The 17,491-nt window shown below is 35.1% G+C and overlaps 3 protein-coding genes across 15 annotated transcripts; 2 read left to right on the forward strand and 1 right to left on the reverse strand.

Moving 5' to 3' along the window:
• Positions 1-2,013: 2,013 nt before the first annotated feature.
• LOC148213479 (Haloacid dehalogenase-like hydrolase (HAD) superfamily protein) lies at positions 2,014-5,714 on the forward strand. Its single transcript, XM_088124623.1, has 4 exons — positions 2,014-2,305; positions 4,133-4,494; positions 4,813-5,019; positions 5,304-5,714. Exons 2-4 carry the CDS (start codon positions 4,237-4,239, stop codon positions 5,586-5,588), a joined length of 750 nt encoding a protein of 249 aa, XP_087980749.1. The 5' UTR covers positions 2,014-2,305; positions 4,133-4,236; the 3' UTR covers positions 5,589-5,714.
• A 597-nt stretch (positions 5,715-6,311) lies between these two features.
• LOC111015753 (translocator assembly/maintenance protein) lies at positions 6,312-9,796 on the forward strand. Of its 5 annotated transcripts, none has more exons than XM_022290880.2 (11): positions 6,317-6,733; positions 7,291-7,417; positions 7,520-7,576; positions 7,656-7,718; positions 7,801-7,869; positions 7,972-8,064; positions 8,436-8,540; positions 8,607-8,684; positions 8,939-9,058; positions 9,231-9,311; positions 9,394-9,796. In XM_022290880.2, the coding sequence occupies exons 1-11, from the start codon at positions 6,693-6,695 to the stop codon at positions 9,463-9,465; spliced, it is 906 nt and encodes a 301-aa protein (XP_022146572.1). In that variant the 5' UTR covers positions 6,317-6,692; the 3' UTR covers positions 9,466-9,796. The 5 variants fall into 5 exon arrangements, with proteins under 5 accessions (XP_087980745.1, XP_022146572.1, XP_022146570.1 ...); XM_022290878.2 differs by having other exon boundaries at positions 6,324-6,733; positions 9,231-9,318; XM_022290881.2 differs by having other exon boundaries at positions 6,329-6,614; positions 7,291-7,385; positions 9,231-9,318.
• Positions 9,797-10,204: 408 nt separating this feature from the next.
• Positions 10,205-16,256, reverse strand: LOC111015754 (pentatricopeptide repeat-containing protein At4g20090). Of its 9 annotated transcripts, none has more exons than XM_088127188.1 (5): positions 15,790-16,256; positions 13,438-15,646; positions 12,369-12,478; positions 11,273-11,447; positions 10,205-11,059 (listed from the first exon to the last, which is right to left on the reverse strand). In XM_088127188.1, exon 2 carries the CDS (start codon positions 15,434-15,436, stop codon positions 13,439-13,441), a length of 1,998 nt encoding a protein of 665 aa, XP_087983314.1. In that variant the 5' UTR covers positions 15,437-15,646; positions 15,790-16,256; the 3' UTR covers positions 10,205-11,059; positions 11,273-11,447; positions 12,369-12,478; position 13,438. The 9 variants fall into 9 exon arrangements, with proteins under 9 accessions (XP_087983314.1, XP_022146577.1, XP_087983325.1 ...); XM_022290885.2 differs by having other exon boundaries at positions 12,374-12,457; positions 15,790-16,255; XM_088127199.1 differs by having other exon boundaries at positions 11,273-11,688; positions 12,374-12,457; positions 15,790-16,255.
• Positions 16,257-17,491: the final 1,235 nt, after the last annotated feature.

Genomic DNA, 17,491 nt, shown 5'->3' on the forward strand with positions numbered 1-17,491 from the left:
ATTGTTTTTTTTTTATTAAATTAGTAAATGTTCTGAAAATTTCATTTTCTCATGTTCTTAGTTTGAAAGTTGTTATTTTCTTTAATTATCAGTTTTATATATATTAGGGTATTTTTAATGAGTAGCATAAATATTTCACAAGGTATATATATATATATATATTATATATTTCACAGGTTAAATATAAACTTTTGGTTTTGCAAGTATTACAAAAGTTTTAAAATCAGATTTTTGTTATTTTTGTTATTTTGATTCCATCCTTATTATTTTCAGACATCGATATATTTGTGAGTAACATGATAGATTTTTTTATTGATGTACTAGAAACAATATATATATATATATATATATATATATAGATTTCTTATTAATATGTCAAGCATATAAATGATATAAGAGATATATCTGGAATATATTAGAGATAGTAATATGAATGCAATTTTTTTTTTCATTTTTAGAAAAAAAAAAACTCTCAATTTTAAGGGTAAAATTGACTTTTTCTTATTTGTACTAGACATCCCTTTTTTCTTTTTGCTAGATGACTTTTTTCTTATTTGTACTAGACATTCGTTTTTTCTTTTTTTTTCTTTTGCTAGATTTGAAAATCAATAAAATTGATTACTAGATTTGTAATTAATTAGTAATTTTTTGTCATTATGTTAGAAATATTTGAATCTAAAATTGTAATTTTGGAAGATTACAAATTTCACAAAATTGGAGAGAACACAAAGAAAATAGTTCATATATATTATTACGGTGTGACGCTCCAAATTGAGAATTATAAATTTTTTAAGATATTTTGTAAATAAAGAGATATAATGAAATTAAGAACTATGGTGTAAAATTTAAATAAGATTTCAATTAGTCAGGGGTCTTTATTAGATAAATTTCATATTTAATATATAATAAAATAATCTCTATAAATAGATGACCATTCTTAAAAGGTTTATTGTTCTGATCCCAACGAAAATTTTATTTATCTTCAAACCAAAGCTTCTTCCTCTATCATTAGTGACTAAACTTTAATGCAACGGTAATTCAAGTCTAGTTATAAGTTTGGAAGGCTCGTATTAGATATAATTTATTATTTTCAAGTATTATTTGTTTTTTGTTCTTGTTGTTTACGAATGATTGATATTAATTAAATTGATGCTTTAATTCACTACCTAAGAGTTTTTGACCCGTAACTATCATAAATAATTGAATCAGAGTAGCAAGGAATTGACTTATGTGTTTATTTATAGGTTTTTCTTGATACATAGCTTACATAATAGACTGCAGGAAAATAAGGGGACAAAATTAATTAATTTGGTTTAGTCATTCTAATTATTTGTGATGCTATTATTTGAATGATATGGAACATTATCTTGCCTAATTGATTAATTAATAAATGTTGATTTTGATGTTTGATCTAAATTAATTAAATTAGGGAATTAAAACTTAACACGACTTGTCCAAGTTAGTAAACTAAGTTTTTGAATTAAGAAATTGGTTTTATTTGAAGTCAAAGATTACAATGGGATAAAAGTAAGAGATTATAAGTTTGGTAAGATTGATTTTAAAATTCAAATTTTTAGTTTATTATTCGAAATTTCAAAATAGAATATAAAAACAGAAAGTTTTTTTTTTTTCCAAAGGTAAAAAAATCGTCGAAACGGCCTTGAATTCCTTTGAAAGAAAAAATGAAAAACCGCTTTATTTATTTATTTTCTCTCTTTTTTGAGTACAAAAACAGCTTTCATTTATTCTCTCTTTTTAGAAAATTAATTACATGGTTGCTATCTATTACATTGAGATATTATGTCATTTCTGACATTAAAAAATATTCTTTTTTTTTTTTTTTTGTAGTTTAACAACATGGGGTATATACGCATTAACCGATCCAACTAGGTCTATTTTTGTTTTTACTTATTTGATGGAAAATTCAAGAACTCGAACTTCCAATTGCAATGAATTAATTTTGGACTCCAGATTAATTAATAGTTAATACCACATTTTGATTGTTAGGTTAAATGGGTGGGATTGGTAATTACTGAAGAGGAAGGGAAGGGGGAAGAAACGGAAATGGCGAACACAGAGGAACCTGTATATTTGAGTCCACCCATTGGTTTTCTCAAACTTCGGTCGGAAGCTATACAAAATCACAATCAAGATCCCTCCGTCCTATGAAAATCCACTATATATTTCTCTCTCGCCTTCCCTTCTCCATCATTACTTCAACGATCCTCCTCCTCAAGCTTTTGGCTTCTGATGACCTTGTGATTCACGCCAACCATTTCAAAAATTTCATCCCTTTTGGCTTCTGGTATGTTTCTGCATCGTCTTATTCATTCACGTCTCTCTCCGAGTCCTTGTAGCTCTGTTGTTTGTTACGAGTGTTAGCTAATTGAGCTGCACGTTGACATTCTCCGCCATGATCTGAACTTTTTTTCTTCATATTATAGACTGAATTAAAGTTGTTTGTTTCTCCCTCTACTGGTAATATTTCACCGTTGCCGGTAATCAGCTGAGTGAACCATGCAACATTGTCGCTTGGTTCCTTTGTTTTTGTTCCCTATTGCTGTTGTAACGGTACGAGTGTCTGAAACAAGTCAAAACGGAGCCCGTGATATTATAAATTTTTATTTATTTTCCTACTTCCTTTTTCTCTGCTCTAGTAGTTTCTGAAGATACTTTTATATCCGATCGCTGCAATATTTTTATCTTCCAATTTCTGGGTAGCTGCCAACTCATAGTTGCTATTTTCACTGATCTGACGTAGATGTTTGCTTCTTTGGTATTCTTAAAAAAGAATCAAACTTTTTCGTGAGGATCTATTAGTCAGTGAAGAAGATTATTTCATGCGTCTTTAATGCTCTGCTTCTTTAAATATTTTGGGAATGCTCATAGTTAGTACTTGATTCTGTTAGTTGCTCTGTACGTGACCTCAAATTTTCATTGATTAAAAGTAACCTATGTACACTGTGTTCATGCAAGTGAATGCTTTGGTATTGTACTTTCTTTCCTGATATCTCCCTGAAAAAGAAAAAGAATCACAAGATGGATATTAATTTATTTGATGTTGAAGATCTTTTCGGCACTTTATTATCTTCAGATCATTCTTTGCTTATTAGAAAGATATTCTTTACAGAATTTCCTTAACAGCGGCCAACTTTCTAATTTATTTTATTTTGGTCTTTACTGTGTCTGCTAGTGTGTTGGCAAACTTGGCGTTGATATTTTTAGCTAAAGTCTCTTATGTGATTTTCAATTCTTTTTAATATTTTTAAATTTATCTTTTAATGTATCAATATATTTCAATTAAATCCTTGATGTGAGTTGAAAAATAAGATGGTTTCTGTTCTCAAGTTTATCTTTGGCTTGTTCGAAAAAAATTATATATATACATGTACGAATCTCCCAAATTTTTGAAATTTGCTTCACTACCAAAAACTTATCTCCCTCCTTCCATCAATTAAACTCTCACCTCCCATTTCTCTCTTTTACTCTCTCGATCTCTCAAAATCACTCGGTCTCCTTCACTCACTCAGCCCTTCTCCCTTGACCTCTCTCACTGCCTCTCTGTATCTCTCTCTCATTTAGTCTCTTTCACTGTCTCGAGCTCTCCCCACCTTTTCTTATTTTTCTTTGATCAAGTGATGGTTGGTAAAAGATGAAAAGTAGTCAAATGGATGCTTTAACTTTTTTTTGGACTGGATACATTGATGTAGTAGGGATCAAATTAGAAGTTTTTTCTTTTCCTTAAAAAAAAAGGAACGAAATTGAAAACTGTCTTAGAGATGAATATTTACATTTAGACTTCAGCCTAGATATATAATATTGCCTCTTTCTTTTCCTACTTAGTCAAATTATCTTCTTTCATTGTTTCTCGTCACTTGAGTTTTTCGCATGCATTTTTGCTATTAGAATCAATCATGATCTTAGTAAACATGCCACGTGAACCAAAAGGTGTAAATTATAAAATAACATAAAAAAAGGTCAGAGTATTCGGTATTTATGGAATTATGGGGAAATGACATTTGCTTTGTATTTCAGCACCGAAGTTGAACTGTCCACAGGACATGTTGCTTTTTATCTGCTTGAATAGCTGTTGTGTATTGGTAACGTAAGATATTCTTGCGCATAAATGCAGGACTCTTGGCTGATATCTGGCAGCTGGGTGCTTTCAGATAGAATTCCCTTAGCTGCAATTGTTGATATCACTCACTTTGGGACTGTAACGTTTTCCTCATTAAAATGTCGCTCTTGTCAAAGTTGCGCTGTATCACTATAGATGTTACTGGTACATTGATGGCTTACAAAGGGGAGTTGGGTGATTACTATTGCATGGCAGCTAAATCCGTGGGGCTGCCATGTCCCGATTACAAACGTGTGCATGAGGGCTTTAAACTTGCTTACAAGGAGATGGCAACAAATTATCCATGCTTTGGACATGCAGCAAAAATGCCCAACATCGTTTGGTGGAAAACTTGCGTCAGAGATTCCTTTATCAGGGTAAGAAATCAATATAGCTTTCTAGATATATGGATGGGTATGGCATAATTGCAGTGACGTAGATTAATATATACTCATCAATGTCGATGCTGCATACCTTGTAGTTAATAGTTTAGATTTATGACAATTGCATTTGTTAGAATTTTCTGTCCGTATTCTCTCTCGAAGGCACAGCCACTCTGAGTCCAACCTGTTTTATATGTGGAATGGGAGAAAGAAACATCAAGTGCTAGCTCAGAATTGAAAAACTTTAGCTTAGATGAAAATTTCCACATCTATTGGGCATGTTATGACGTGAAATTCTTGTTTTACTGATAGGCTGGGTATGATTATGATGAGGAGACTTTCGAGAAGGTGTTTAGACGTATATATGCATCTTTTGGTTCATCTGCCCCTTACAAGGTGTTCCCAGATTCACAGCCATTTCTGAGATGGGTGCGTGATCAAGGTCTTATGGTTGGCATTGTGAGTAATGCAGAGTACCGCTACCAGGATGTGATCCTTCCAGCTTTAGGCTTGAACCAGGTAATGAAATAATTGTTTTCTTAATACTGTGTATCTAGATTTTGGTCCTAGACCATTTTACTTGCAGATCGAAAAGCAAGTTGCATTCGAAAGACAGAGTGATGGTGTAGGATACATATCTATGCAAATTGCTATTAGTCTTTGGCATCATTCAAAATTTGATCCTCTGACATTAGTCTATTAAATCAATGCTTAGAAGTGGGGTTTTCTGTTCTGTTGAAGAGTGTTTTTCCTGGATTCTTGGTCAAGATTTGATGACAGTATCATGCCTATTGATTGTTCAGGGATCGGAATGGGACTTTGGTGTGTTCTCCGGTCTGGAGGGTGTAGAGAAGCCAGATCCTAGAATATATAAGATCGCTCTTGAGAGGGCTGGAAACATAGAACCAGAAGAAGCTCTCCACATTGGAGACAGCTTGCGCAAAGATTATGTTCCTGCAAAGAGTGTGGGAATGCATGCTCTGTTATTGGATAGATTCAAGACAGCAGATGCTGAGGAATGGAGGAAATCTGGGGCAGTGGTGCTTCCTGATCTTGTGGCTGCTCAACACTGGCTTCAGAATAACTGACTTGTAACTCCAAATTCATTTGTTATAAAAGGAAAAACAGGCATGAAACCCCCTTTTTTCTTTTTGTAATGTTAATTTACATGTTAGGATTTTACTACACTGAATGTGAACCTTCTCCATTATACATTCTGCTTCTCTCACAACTTCTAGCAAGACCAAAATCTAGCTACTAACCATTAAAATACAAGTTCAAAGTAACCTCAATAGCAAAGAAATGTTCCAAATGACTTCATAATTAGATCAAAAGTAAAAAAAAAAAATCAATAAATAATAATAATAATAAAAGCAAGATAAATTCCCATTTTACACTGTTTTCTTACGCAACTTCTCACAATGTTAAAATCAAGCTACCGACCACAAAAACAAAGTTCAAAGGCACTTTAATAGCAAAGGGATGTTCCAAATGATTTCAACTAAAGCAAACAAGGTCAGATTAAAAGGAAAAAAAAATACAACAATCACTATTTTACATTCTGTTATTTATCCCACAACTTCTCATAAAAAAATAAAGCTACAAAGATGAAAACGTCAAGAAGAAGAAAATTAAAGTGGAGAGTGAAGAAAAGAGCTGACTTACCGAAGAAGAATAAAAACAGTGTTCAATTTAAGTCACCGGAAAAAACGTCTTAAAGAGTTCATTGGAGTTGGGCATCACCGTCGTTTTTCTTTTTTTTTTTTTTAATAAAACTTATGGAAATAGAGATTCAAACTCAACACATTTTTTATCATAATTGACTAGTTGAGCTACAGTCAGATGGGGAAAATTTTATAGAAGGACAATCAGTTGGATTTAACCTCTAAAAATTTCTAACGGTGTAAACGACTAAAAAGTGCTACCAAAAGTAAATTGGTCTTATTTTTTGGTAATTTCATCGACTTCTGCCGTTTTGAAAGTAACAGTGTCTCTTTCGTTTCAAGACAATTCGAAAACAGCCCGCCCCGACTCAGTCTCAGTCCCCGCCAACGTACCGCTCGCCGTCGCCGGATAGACCGCCACCTATTCTTTCCGTCGGCCATTTACATGATGTACGCCACTCTCACTCTCTCCTTCCTGATTCATGCTTCTTCTCTTTCCATCTCTCATGAACCAGCACCAACACATTGATGGTTGAACTGCCCAAATTATGCCGGAAAGAATCTCTTAGGTTCACATTTACTGTTGCAACTCACATCCACCCTCTTCTTGTTCCTCTTTTTTAATGTTTTAATGATAAACCCCTTGTTGCAAAACCCCTTCTTTTTTTTCCCCCCCTGCAGCGTTCCAACTGTTTGATGAAATTCCCCTTAGTGCTAAATTGGTTCTGTGCATAAACATAGACTCAAATAGCCTTATTTTACACCTAGTAGTGGAAAACGTACTTTCTTTGTTTGACCCGCGCATTTACTACGAACTTTGAAGTGAAATTTCGGGTGAGATATGTATATTTCCTAAATATGGGGTCGTTTTACATTACAATCCGTCCCTATGTGAAAGGTGTGCTGAATACAATATACCTCACCTTTATTGTCTCTTTAATTTTACAATTAATTTTGTCCAGTCATCATGTGAAGTAATATGGGATGAGTTACAGTAGGAGTTTATTGGGAGCTTCCGAAGTATAATTTGGTTACTATTTAAGATTTCCTCGGCCAAATTTGTCTTTATGTATCTCTTACTTACTATTCTCGCCTGTGTCACGACTTTGTTCACGAACATGTATAGGACGGAAGACAGTGACATCACGAAAAAGAGGGAGGACACGGGGCTTATAGATTTTCTCAAAGTTCTTCCTCCAGTTGAGTTCTGCTGCATATATGGTTCGACTCTACACCCAAACAATCATTACAAGGTTTTATTTGGGTTTTTCTTTTCACCTAATTTCTTTAGGCGTGTACTATTTCATACTTGTAACTGCAACGTTTTCGTTTTGGATTAAAATTTTGATTGGTAGTCGAAAATGGTTGACCTTATTCTTGGCGTATCTGATCCTCAAAAATGGCACGAAAAGGTAACTATTTTAGTGTGCATTATAACATGATTTGGTACTGCCTTATTTTACTAACTTATTTATTCATCCTTCAACCTAGAACATTCAATTAAACAAAGATCACTATGCCTCATGGATGGTGTACCTTGGAGGGGGAAAACTGGTAATGTTCTTTTCCTTTATCTTTTCTGAATTCCCTTTCTACCACTGCACCCGATGGCCACTTCTCTGATCGATTTGTATAGGTTACTGAAGTTGCAGATGAAATTGGTGTTGGAGTACATTTCAATCCTTATGTGACGTGGAATGAGAAGGTATATGAATAGAATAAACTGTGATTGGATGCATATCTGCCACTTCACGTGTAATATGATTTTGTATACTTACACAACATCAATTCTTGAGCATTTGTACAGACGCTTAAGTATGGGGTTGTCCGGATGCATGATTTGATACAGGACATACTATATTGGAAGACATTCTACCTCAGTGGCCGTTTGCAAAAGCCGGTTTGTGAATCCTGGGAAATGTGTTTTAAAAGACTCTTTTTAGTTCTCATATTAGGCCATTATTTTTTCAATTCCTCTCCCCTTTCACTTGCTTTTAGTGATCAATTTGTTGGCCTGAAAGGATATTCTCCTCCTTTACCATTGGCATGTAACCCTATAGTTTGGTTTGTGAAATGACAAAAATCTATAGTTTGCTAGTGGTTTAACACGGTTTATGTTGGGGTTTTCTGTCTAAATTTAATTGTACAGAGATGAAAAGAGATGCTCTCTAGCTCTTTCTATGTATAGTTTTAATTTGAGCAACAAAAATGAATGGTCCTGTTGGTTTTTCTTCCCTCCTCTCTCTAAGGAATTTTAATTTTATTGTACAGGTTAATATACTAGTAGATACGCTGGATGTTCGACAGCTAAACTCTGTTAATCTGAGGTCTGCAGTATCTGCAGCTCTCCTCCTTCTGCCACCTGAATTTACTGAGGTTGTTTTTCCTTTTTTACAGCATCGCTGTAATTCCTAAACTTACACTTAAGTTCACTTTGTGTAGGTCGACTTGTATGCCAAAATATGTAGCCTTTCATATATGGGTGATTTGCGTATGCTTTTTGCAGAGGACAGAGATAAGGTAAAACTCTAAGTTAGCCTGCACAGACAGGTTATTTTAGCAAAGTTACCTGTAAAGTATATAAGCTTTGATAGCATCGGCTTGCTTTAGGGGCTTGCCTTACAGTTTCTTATTATGCTGCAAATGTGCTGAAATTTCATGTCGAATTTACATATAACACAAGCAATATGTGGATCAAGTATAGATTTTTGTCATTTCACCATTTACTACTACTAGTTTACTAATGCTACAAGGAGACGTTTCACTTTCCGTAGGTCAACAAGATAGTTGGAGGGCAGTTCCAGTTGTTCCAGTCAATGTACCAACCTTGTCTTGAAGAGTACAAAGCAAAGCGGTTGTTGCAATTCTCAGGTCACCAATCAAATATATCTCAGGTATGTTGAAATTTGGAAGGTTGTATTAACCTTAATCCAATAAGATTGGTATTTTCATGTTATTATGATTAAATAAAAACTAATCATGCTATTTTGCTTTCCATACTAATTACACTTAACAGTATAATACGCATGCATGCAAAATGAAGTATTTAACCCTGTAGTTATACAGGATTGTGGATTATCAGCAACAGAGTTGTTGATTTCATCTTTGGCAAGGGCGGTGGGGACAGAACTTGGGGAGAAGAGAAGTGTGAGTGGTGCGTGTGGATTTGGTATGATTTATTGTTATCACTGGAACATGGAATGATGCTGACATATTTTTGTTGAAAAAGGTGGTGGAGTCACAGACCAATCGTCGATCCGATGGAGAAAAGAGGCAGCGGATTGCATTGAGGGGGTTCTGAGGCGGAAGGTAATGGTTTCAAGTGCAAGACAAGCGGTGTCTGGTCTGTTGGCTGTGGGCGGTGTTAAGGCTGCCAAGTATCTTGCTGCCAAAATGTGCAAGGCCTGGAGATCATGGACATGAAACTCAAAAACCCTTTGTTTCTTCTTTTAGAGAAAATCATAAATGTATTTTATAATTATTTCTTTTTTTATTCTTATTTTATTTTAAAAGAAAAGTTAAAATTTTTTTGCTAACCATTTATGATTTTATGTCCTTTCTTTTTGTGCATCTAGTTGGTAATTATTCATGATTTCTTTTCCCAAAATGAAGACAACCTCATGTTCTTTCTATTTGTGCATCTAGTTCTATTTGAAAATTAATATTTTTAAATAAAATATCATTAATTATCATATCATATTATATTTTGAATGTTTATTATACCTAATATTTAGTTACAATTGCTCGTCTAACAGGAACCACGAAACTGATACAATTGCTGTGGTTTCTTTGTATAAACAAAAGAAAAGGGTATGAACGAAAGAAATTTGTCAAGTTACAAGAGTTTACAACACCTGAAACTATCCACTTCACACAAGAATCAGCCGATGGTCATACAATCAAAGTTTACTTAATGCTGAGATAGCTCTGATGAATTATAAGAGTTGTGGTGTGTACTTTTTTTCTCTTTTCTATTTCTAGATATGAAACGGGAAAACTATATAACTAAAGAAAACTACAATAGAAGTTTTACACCATCATTCGGTCAAACTAATGGACCTGTAGATAACCATTTCTAGGAAAGTGATATTCTAGTTACACCTTTCGGCCACACCATGATTGGAAGGCTGTAATGCATTTATTTTTCTTTGTTTTATTATGTAAAAGTGTACAAAAAGAATCCCTCTTGGCAAAATAAAACAAAAGAACAAGCTTCATTGTTAAAAGCCCGTTTCCGGATGCACCTAAAAATAGATTTGACTCCACAACTCCAAAGAATTTTTGCTTCCCCTTTCAAATACCAACCCCGAAGAACTTCAAGAAGCCAATCCTCCGTTAATCTGGGCAGACAAACGACAAAACCAAATTCTTTCATCAAGAATTTCTGCATTTAAGAAGCATAAGGGCAGTGCAAAAGGAAGTGGTCCAAACTTTCTGCATTACGGAGACAAAGGTAGCACACAGAGGGAGAAATGCACCAATTCTTGAGTTTTATCTGTAATTTTTCGAGTGCATTCAAGCTTTTGTAGGCCAGACTCCAAAAAACACCTTTACCTTCTTTGGGTACTTGAAGCTCCACATTAAATTTATCAGAGGGGTTTTTAGCCTTGATTGTGTCTCTGACAGTCTCAAGAACATAAAATTGGTGGAAGATATTTTCCACTGTCAAGGGACCATTCCAGCTTGTCATTTCCTTGTCCCGTCCGAAAAGAGTTCAGCTTGTCCACCAAACTTAACAACAATTCATTTCTCTATCCAAGATACCTCTTCTGAAGCCTAAATGCCAATCTCCTTGAATGTTCCTACAATCCACCACAGAATCATTCTTTTTAAGAGAAATACTGTATAGCTCTACTAGGTGTTGCTGCTCTAGCGGTAAAGGAAATTTCTATTTCCTGCAAAGGAAATTAAACGATCAGCCTCTTTTCTTGAGAAAAAGAAGCAGTATTAAAAAAAAACAAACAAATTTAAACTACATCAACAAAGCAAGCCTAAAAAAAAACATAAGACCGTGTCACAAAAAATAAAAATAAAATACATCCAGTTGGCCAACCCATATATATAATATGTTCTTAATTGAGTCACAGCCGAAATGCAAAAGAAAACACCTTTAAGTCGAGATGGAATTTATCTTTGGCTCAAAATTTTTTAACATCAGCTCTTGCACAATTGAACCACGCCACAGCAGTATCTTCTTTCAGTGCTTACTGTGCAAAGAAATAAATATGCACGCAAGTGACTGAAATATATGATCCATTAGCGCATTTGACGTCAAGAAGGCACCTAAAATCAAACACTATAATTAGTGGAATATTCAAGATGTAAGAAATCAAACTAGCTAGTCAAGAAAACTGATTGTGCCAACAAGATTGTAATAGAAATGGTGCAACCCTGCATAATAAGGTGAAGAAAAATAAGAAGTATGGAACATTTCCTTATGCAATAAAGTGATCAATCTTCCAGCTGCGAACCATTCTCAAAATTCATGAGCTCCATCAATGTATGGGTGGGTGAGAAAGAGAGACTAGACAAAACAAAGCTATTGTGACTTAGAACTGCAGAGGGATACTGCATATGGTCATTCATTTAATGAAGTCCCATCTAAATAACGACAGGTTGCATCATATCCTTTCAAAGATGTAAAACTTCATTTTTCCAGTTAGCATTACTTCGTTCCTATTTGAAATTGGTTTTTTTAAATGGAAAAGAACCAAAAGCTTTCATCTTGGTTACAATCAAGTTTCAATTATATAGCAACACATTTGACATATTTCCATAACGCTTACAATAGAATGAGATATGACAAAAATATCCATTACATAACAACTATGGTCATACGTGCTCTCTGTAATTAGAACACATTACAAACTGTCAATTAGTTACTTCATTAATTGAATTTTGTTGAATACAGGGGAAAGAATACAAGGGACTCTTTTAAGATGTGTTTAGAGCACAACAAACATCTCTTGTAAATCTGAAATGAAGGCCATAGAGTTAAATTCCATACTGCAAAAATAATCCATAAGCTCATTAAAATCTTAACTTGTCTAGCCTTTGCTATTACAATAAGAGAACTTTCAACATTTTTTCAGTGGAAAACATGATAATTTCATTGAAATAGTGCATGTACGTAAGACATTTATGAGACCTGCACATGCATCAAAGCTTTAAAATCATGCAAACAAAAAGATAAGAGTTCCTCACCTCACCTCAGGCCTCAGAAAAGTGTTCTTCTGAGACATCATGCTCCATATACTGGACATCTCAAAGGATAGCTAAGTACAGTCTCTAAACTGGAAATGGAATTACTATCACTATTCAAAATAATATCACATTCAGACAGAATAACACAAGAACATACGAACTTTCAACTAAAAGTTTAATGGAACAAACTTTTGGTATGAAAAAGAATATGTGTGCGTCCATGCATGAAATAAGGAACAAATATCGATTTTTGGATGAAAAAAGGAAAAACTGTTGTATTTTCAATACACAGGATATTTCTCTAATTCTATAAACTTGAGAACTTCATCTAGAAAATCTTTTTTTGGGATAAGAAACTTTCATTGAACAAAAGGAACATCAAACAATGTAAGAACAGTGGGCAAGAAGCCCCCTTCACAAACGAAAAATTACCGGAGAAGAGCTCTCCAATTTTGCATAATGTGGAGAGACTGGAGTTACAAAAGAATTTTCTATTTCTACGGCACCACCAAGCGGCCGAAATTTGTTCACTATTACAAAAAGAATAAAAAAACTTAGCCTGATCCTCGAAAGATCTCAAGTTTCTTTCGAGCCAAAGGATCCATAAAAGAGCTTTGAAGGCATACTTCATCTAGAAAACCTAAAGCAAACTTCCCAAGTTGAATGAAGTTAGCATTTGCAACTCAAACTTTGCATCTGCAGAGAGAACTTCAGTCTCAAAAAGTGTCAATTTTGATATCAGGATCTTAAATTCACGAAAGCTTCAAGTCTTCATGAAAAAATAAATAAATAAAAACAAAAGCTTCAAGTCTTCATCATAGTAGTTGCTCTTCAAATACACCAAATTTCTTGAACTTCATATTTACAAAACATGTCTTAACTTGATTACTCATTTTGTCTTATGCATGGAACTTTCTTGTGCTTTCCAATTCATATCAACAAATTATCGCAGAGGCACTTTGTAGTTTGTTGTTGGATTTCTATATTTTTCCTCTTTTTTTTTTATGTAGAGGTGGTGAAGACATAGTATATAAACAAGCAACAAGGAGAGAGAGAGAGAGAGTCATACTTCATTCACTATACAGGCTTCTCCAACACTCGTCTATGGCTTCTTGGGTCTTCTTTGGTTTGCATATCCTTTGAATGATTCTGGACCAAGTTGATGCCTCCGGTGGTAGATATCTTAGCAGCATGTCCTCTATAATTTTCAAAGCAGATAATTTTCTCTCTCGCTTAAGTAACCTAACCACGAGCTCATCTAAAAACATCCTTCCATCTTGTGGTGGATTAATCCCCTCCCTCAAAGTTTTCAAAAAGATATTGCATGTAGCTAGGTCAGGATCACAACCTCTATCCAGCATACCGTTTAGAAGATCGATGGCACGGGTGAGATTACCCTCCTTACAAAGGGCATTGAAAATAATATTATAGGTTATCACATCTGGTTGGGATTTGGGCTCCTGACATTGCATCTCATAGAAAAGCTTCAAGCCCTGGTCTACATAGCCAGCATCACAAAGGCCTTTAATCATTGAGCTATAAGCTACAACATCAGGTTTAAGTCCTTTGCTGAGCATGTGCTTCCATACCATCAAGGCCTCCCTTATTTTTCCATCCTCACACAGGCCATTAAGTAGGATACTGCAACAAACTTCGTTGTGCCTACTATCTTGATTCATCGTCTCTTTCCACACAAGAATTGCTTTCTGGCTGTCACCTTTCTTAAAGAAACCATTCATTAAGGTGCTGTAAGTGAAGGCATTTGGTAAACAACCATTAATTAACATCTCATCCAAAATTTCTTCGGCTTCATCCGGCTTTCCTTCTCGACATAGACCATCTATAAAGGCACCATAAACAACAACGTTGGGTTTGCATCCCTTCTCACTCATTTCTTTCCACAACCTCACAGCATCTTCAGACTTTCCCTCCTTAAACAAACCACTTATGAGGGACGAGTAAATATACTCATTAGCTTTATGCCCTCTTTCCTCCATAGACACCAAAATCTGAGCTCCATCTTCAGCTCTTCCTTGTTTAACAAGACCGTTAATGATTATTCCATAAGTGACTTCATTAGGAACACATTTACTCGACACCATTTTATCCAAAAGACTGAGAGCTTTGTCAAACTTGCCCTTTAAGCACAAACCGTGGATAAGGGTATTATAAGTCACTTCGTTTGGAACACAACCTTTGAGAAACATATTATCCAAAAGCTTTGCTGCACGACTCAAGTCACCATTCTTGCATATTGCATCAATCAACACATTAAATGTCACTGGATTTGGAAGGCAGCCTTCTATTTGCATCTCATCCAGCAGAAACACTGCCTCGTCTATTCTCCTCTCCTTACACAACCCATCCATTAATGTACTATAAGTAAAAACGTCAGGATTGCAGCTCTTGAGTGGCATTTCTCTGAAAGTCTCAATAGCTCTCTCTATCTGTCCTAACTTACAGAGTGCCTTAATAATCAAATTATAGGTGAGTGTGTTTGGCTGAAAGTTCTTCTTATTGGCACCGAAAACGTGCAGATAAAACTTCAATGCGTATGAGAAGTCTCCCTCTTGAATAATTACGTTAAGTACTGAATTGAACGACTTTACAGTCTGCTTGCAGTGAAACTCGTTCGACATTCTATCAAAAAATTTCACAGCTTCTCGAGGTAAATGGGCTTTCCCACAAGCCTTGAAGATTAGGATAAAGCTCCTTTCCACGAGGACCCTCCCTTCACGTTTCATTCTATCCAAAACTTGCTCTATCAAACGAAACTCCCCAGAACTTGCATAGTTTTCAATGAGACTATAAAATGTCGCATCCCCCAATTTATAAGAGCCCGACTGGGGGCCGGATTTGAATATTTCACCTGATATTGAGAGCTCGTTTGTGTCGTCCTTTTTGGGTTTGCTACGGGGAGTTGGGTTGGAAGGAAGCGCGAAAGATGTAGAATAGAAGAAAGGCGAAAAGGTTGGAAACTTCCGTGAAACTGGATAGAAAGAAAGCCCAGGCGCCTTCCGAAGTGCGATGCTCAGAAGCTTTAAATGATGTTTTGAGCATTTTGGCATGGGGTCGAAAGGCTTGCTTATTCAAAGTATGTGCAGCTTCAATTGTAGAATCAATGATGCTTATCGGTAGAGTGAGAGACAACCTAACGTTATTCTGGTTGATCTCCCGGTTGCAAGTGAAGCAAGCTGCCAAATATTGGAGGACTGTAACTGAAACGGAAAACCAGAGGCATCGGAATTCCCTCTCGGAAAATTGGATTCAAGGCACTCCTATAAAAACATAGGTCAAAAATATAAAAATATTGGATTCAACCCAAACCGAATGAAGCGTCTAACCCAACCCTTGTTCTTTCGGGCTGGGTTGGGTCGGTTTCTAAATGTAAGAATTTCTTTGATTATTTCTATAAAAATACCTATCAACTGGATACAGTGGGGGCATGCGGCGGAGATGAGCGGCCACGGCGGGAACGTTGATCGGAGATGAGGGGCGCTGCGGAGGAGACGCGTCGAAGACGGCACGAAAACGAGAGAGATTGAGAGAAAGGAGAGGAGCAGCTGATTCTTGTCGGTGCTGCATCTACTGTGGCTGGATGTAGAGGGACAGGGAGGAGGCGCTGCTTTATTGCGGTGAACACAACTTCCCGGTCGCTGTGCAGCATGGAAAGGAGGGAGAGCAGGTGGCCACCGGCCGCGTGAGAAATCAAATGGAACCACCCTATGGATTTTCCTTTCTCAGTTATATTAAGGGTCGGTTCGATTAACGTTGAACCGAACCGATTTAATTTATCCAACTTGCGATTTTACGATTCTGCAGAAATCGAACCCAACCGAATTTGAATTTTTCAATCTTGGTTTTTCGACCGGGTTATTTGAACATTCCTTTTCCTGGTCCTGGGTCCTACGATTCTTTTTTCTTTTACATAACCTTTGCAAAAGGATAACTCTTGTACTTAAAACAAAAATCCTTGACAAACAATTAAATTAAAATAAAATCATTGATAGTTTTACCTTAATAGTCCAACCAATAAATATTTAATTTAACAACATATATTTAAACATTACTTTACATTTAACTATATTATAAAAACATATATGAGTAACATAATTTTACGATAATACTATATATTGACGTAAATAAGAGATAAAATATTGACACCTACAACTTATAAAGAATATATTAATATATATTATATATCAACAGAAAAGTAACCTTAATCAACGCAAACACAAAGAGAATTATATGGTCGATTAATCATCTCCATTGGCATTTGCTAATAATTAATTAATTGATGCGTATATATATATATATATATATATATATATTTAAAAAAAAAAAAAAAACAGAGCGTGATCATGGTGGACCAACACCACATATACCACACATCCATCTAATAATTGCAGTGTGGAAAAACTTTTTCTCTCTCATCCATCTTTTGGAGCAATATAAATCACATCATAGGCACAGATATAGCATCCGTTGTTTTCAACGGTTGATATTAATAGTTGATGCATCAAATATATATGTTGCAACTTTATAATGGGACTTGGGAGAGAGCACCAGATTTTGAACGGTTGATATCAATGGTCGATGCTTCATCAAACGCATCGACAGCTCGACACGTGTGAGAGACCACCATTATTTAGTGTACACGCCACACATCCATCAATTTTGGGATGACAATTATTTCATAATTGAAAGATAATATGAATGACAAAAAGTGAAGATAATGCAAGAGATAATATGTGATGGGATAGCAAGAGAGAGAGACCACTAATCGTATATCTGTGTGTGTGGTACTAATTGCAAGTTTTATCAAACTGTTTTCTTGAATTAGAGTAATATTCAAATTAATGTTTATGGGTTATAAAATAATGTCGTCCAAACCAACCTAATTGAGCGATAATTGAGATGTATCTCCAATCGAGAAGTTACAAGTTTGATATCGAGAATCAAACCCACAACTGCATGGTTGCAGGTATACGTCAATTCTACTGAGTTATGATCACTTTGACAATTACATTTTGTATTGGAATAAATAGATGGAAGGTCATAAAAATAATAAAAGGAACAATTTAAAGACACATTAAATTCACGTGTGACAATTAATAAACTAA

The sequence above is a fragment of the Momordica charantia genome (genome assembly GCF_013281855.1).
Source record: "Momordica charantia cultivar OHB3-1 chromosome 1 unlocalized genomic scaffold, Mcharantia_2.0 BLBB01000001.1, whole genome shotgun sequence".
Taxonomy (NCBI): domain Eukaryota; kingdom Viridiplantae; phylum Streptophyta; class Magnoliopsida; order Cucurbitales; family Cucurbitaceae; genus Momordica; species Momordica charantia.

What these genes read in the sequence shown, in the direction of transcription:
- LOC111015753 (XM_022290878.2), top strand. Translation starts at nt 6,693, where the DNA reads ATGGTTGAACTGCCCAAATTATGCCGGAAAGAATCTCTTAG. An exon ending in GTGGCCGTTTGCAAAAGCCG is followed by an intron (nt 8,065 to 8,435) that starts GTTTGTGAATCC and finishes TTTATTGTACAG; the next exon opens with GTTAATATACTAGTAGATAC. An exon ending in TGCCACCTGAATTTACTGAG is followed by an intron (nt 8,541 to 8,606) that starts GTTGTTTTTCCT and finishes CACTTTGTGTAG; the next exon opens with GTCGACTTGTATGCCAAAAT.
- LOC148213479 (XM_088124623.1), top strand. Translation starts at nt 4,237, where the DNA reads ATGTCGCTCTTGTCAAAGTTGCGCTGTATCACTATAGATGTTACTGGT. An exon ending in TCAGAGATTCCTTTATCAGG is followed by an intron (nt 4,495 to 4,812) that starts GTAAGAAATCAA and finishes TTTTACTGATAG; the next exon opens with GCTGGGTATGATTATGATGA. An exon ending in CAGCTTTAGGCTTGAACCAG is followed by an intron (nt 5,020 to 5,303) that starts GTAATGAAATAA and finishes TTGATTGTTCAG; the next exon opens with GGATCGGAATGGGACTTTGG.
- LOC111015754 (XM_088127188.1), bottom strand. Translation starts at nt 15,436, where the DNA reads ATGCCAAAATGCTCAAAACATCATTTAAAGCTTCTGAGCATCGCACTT.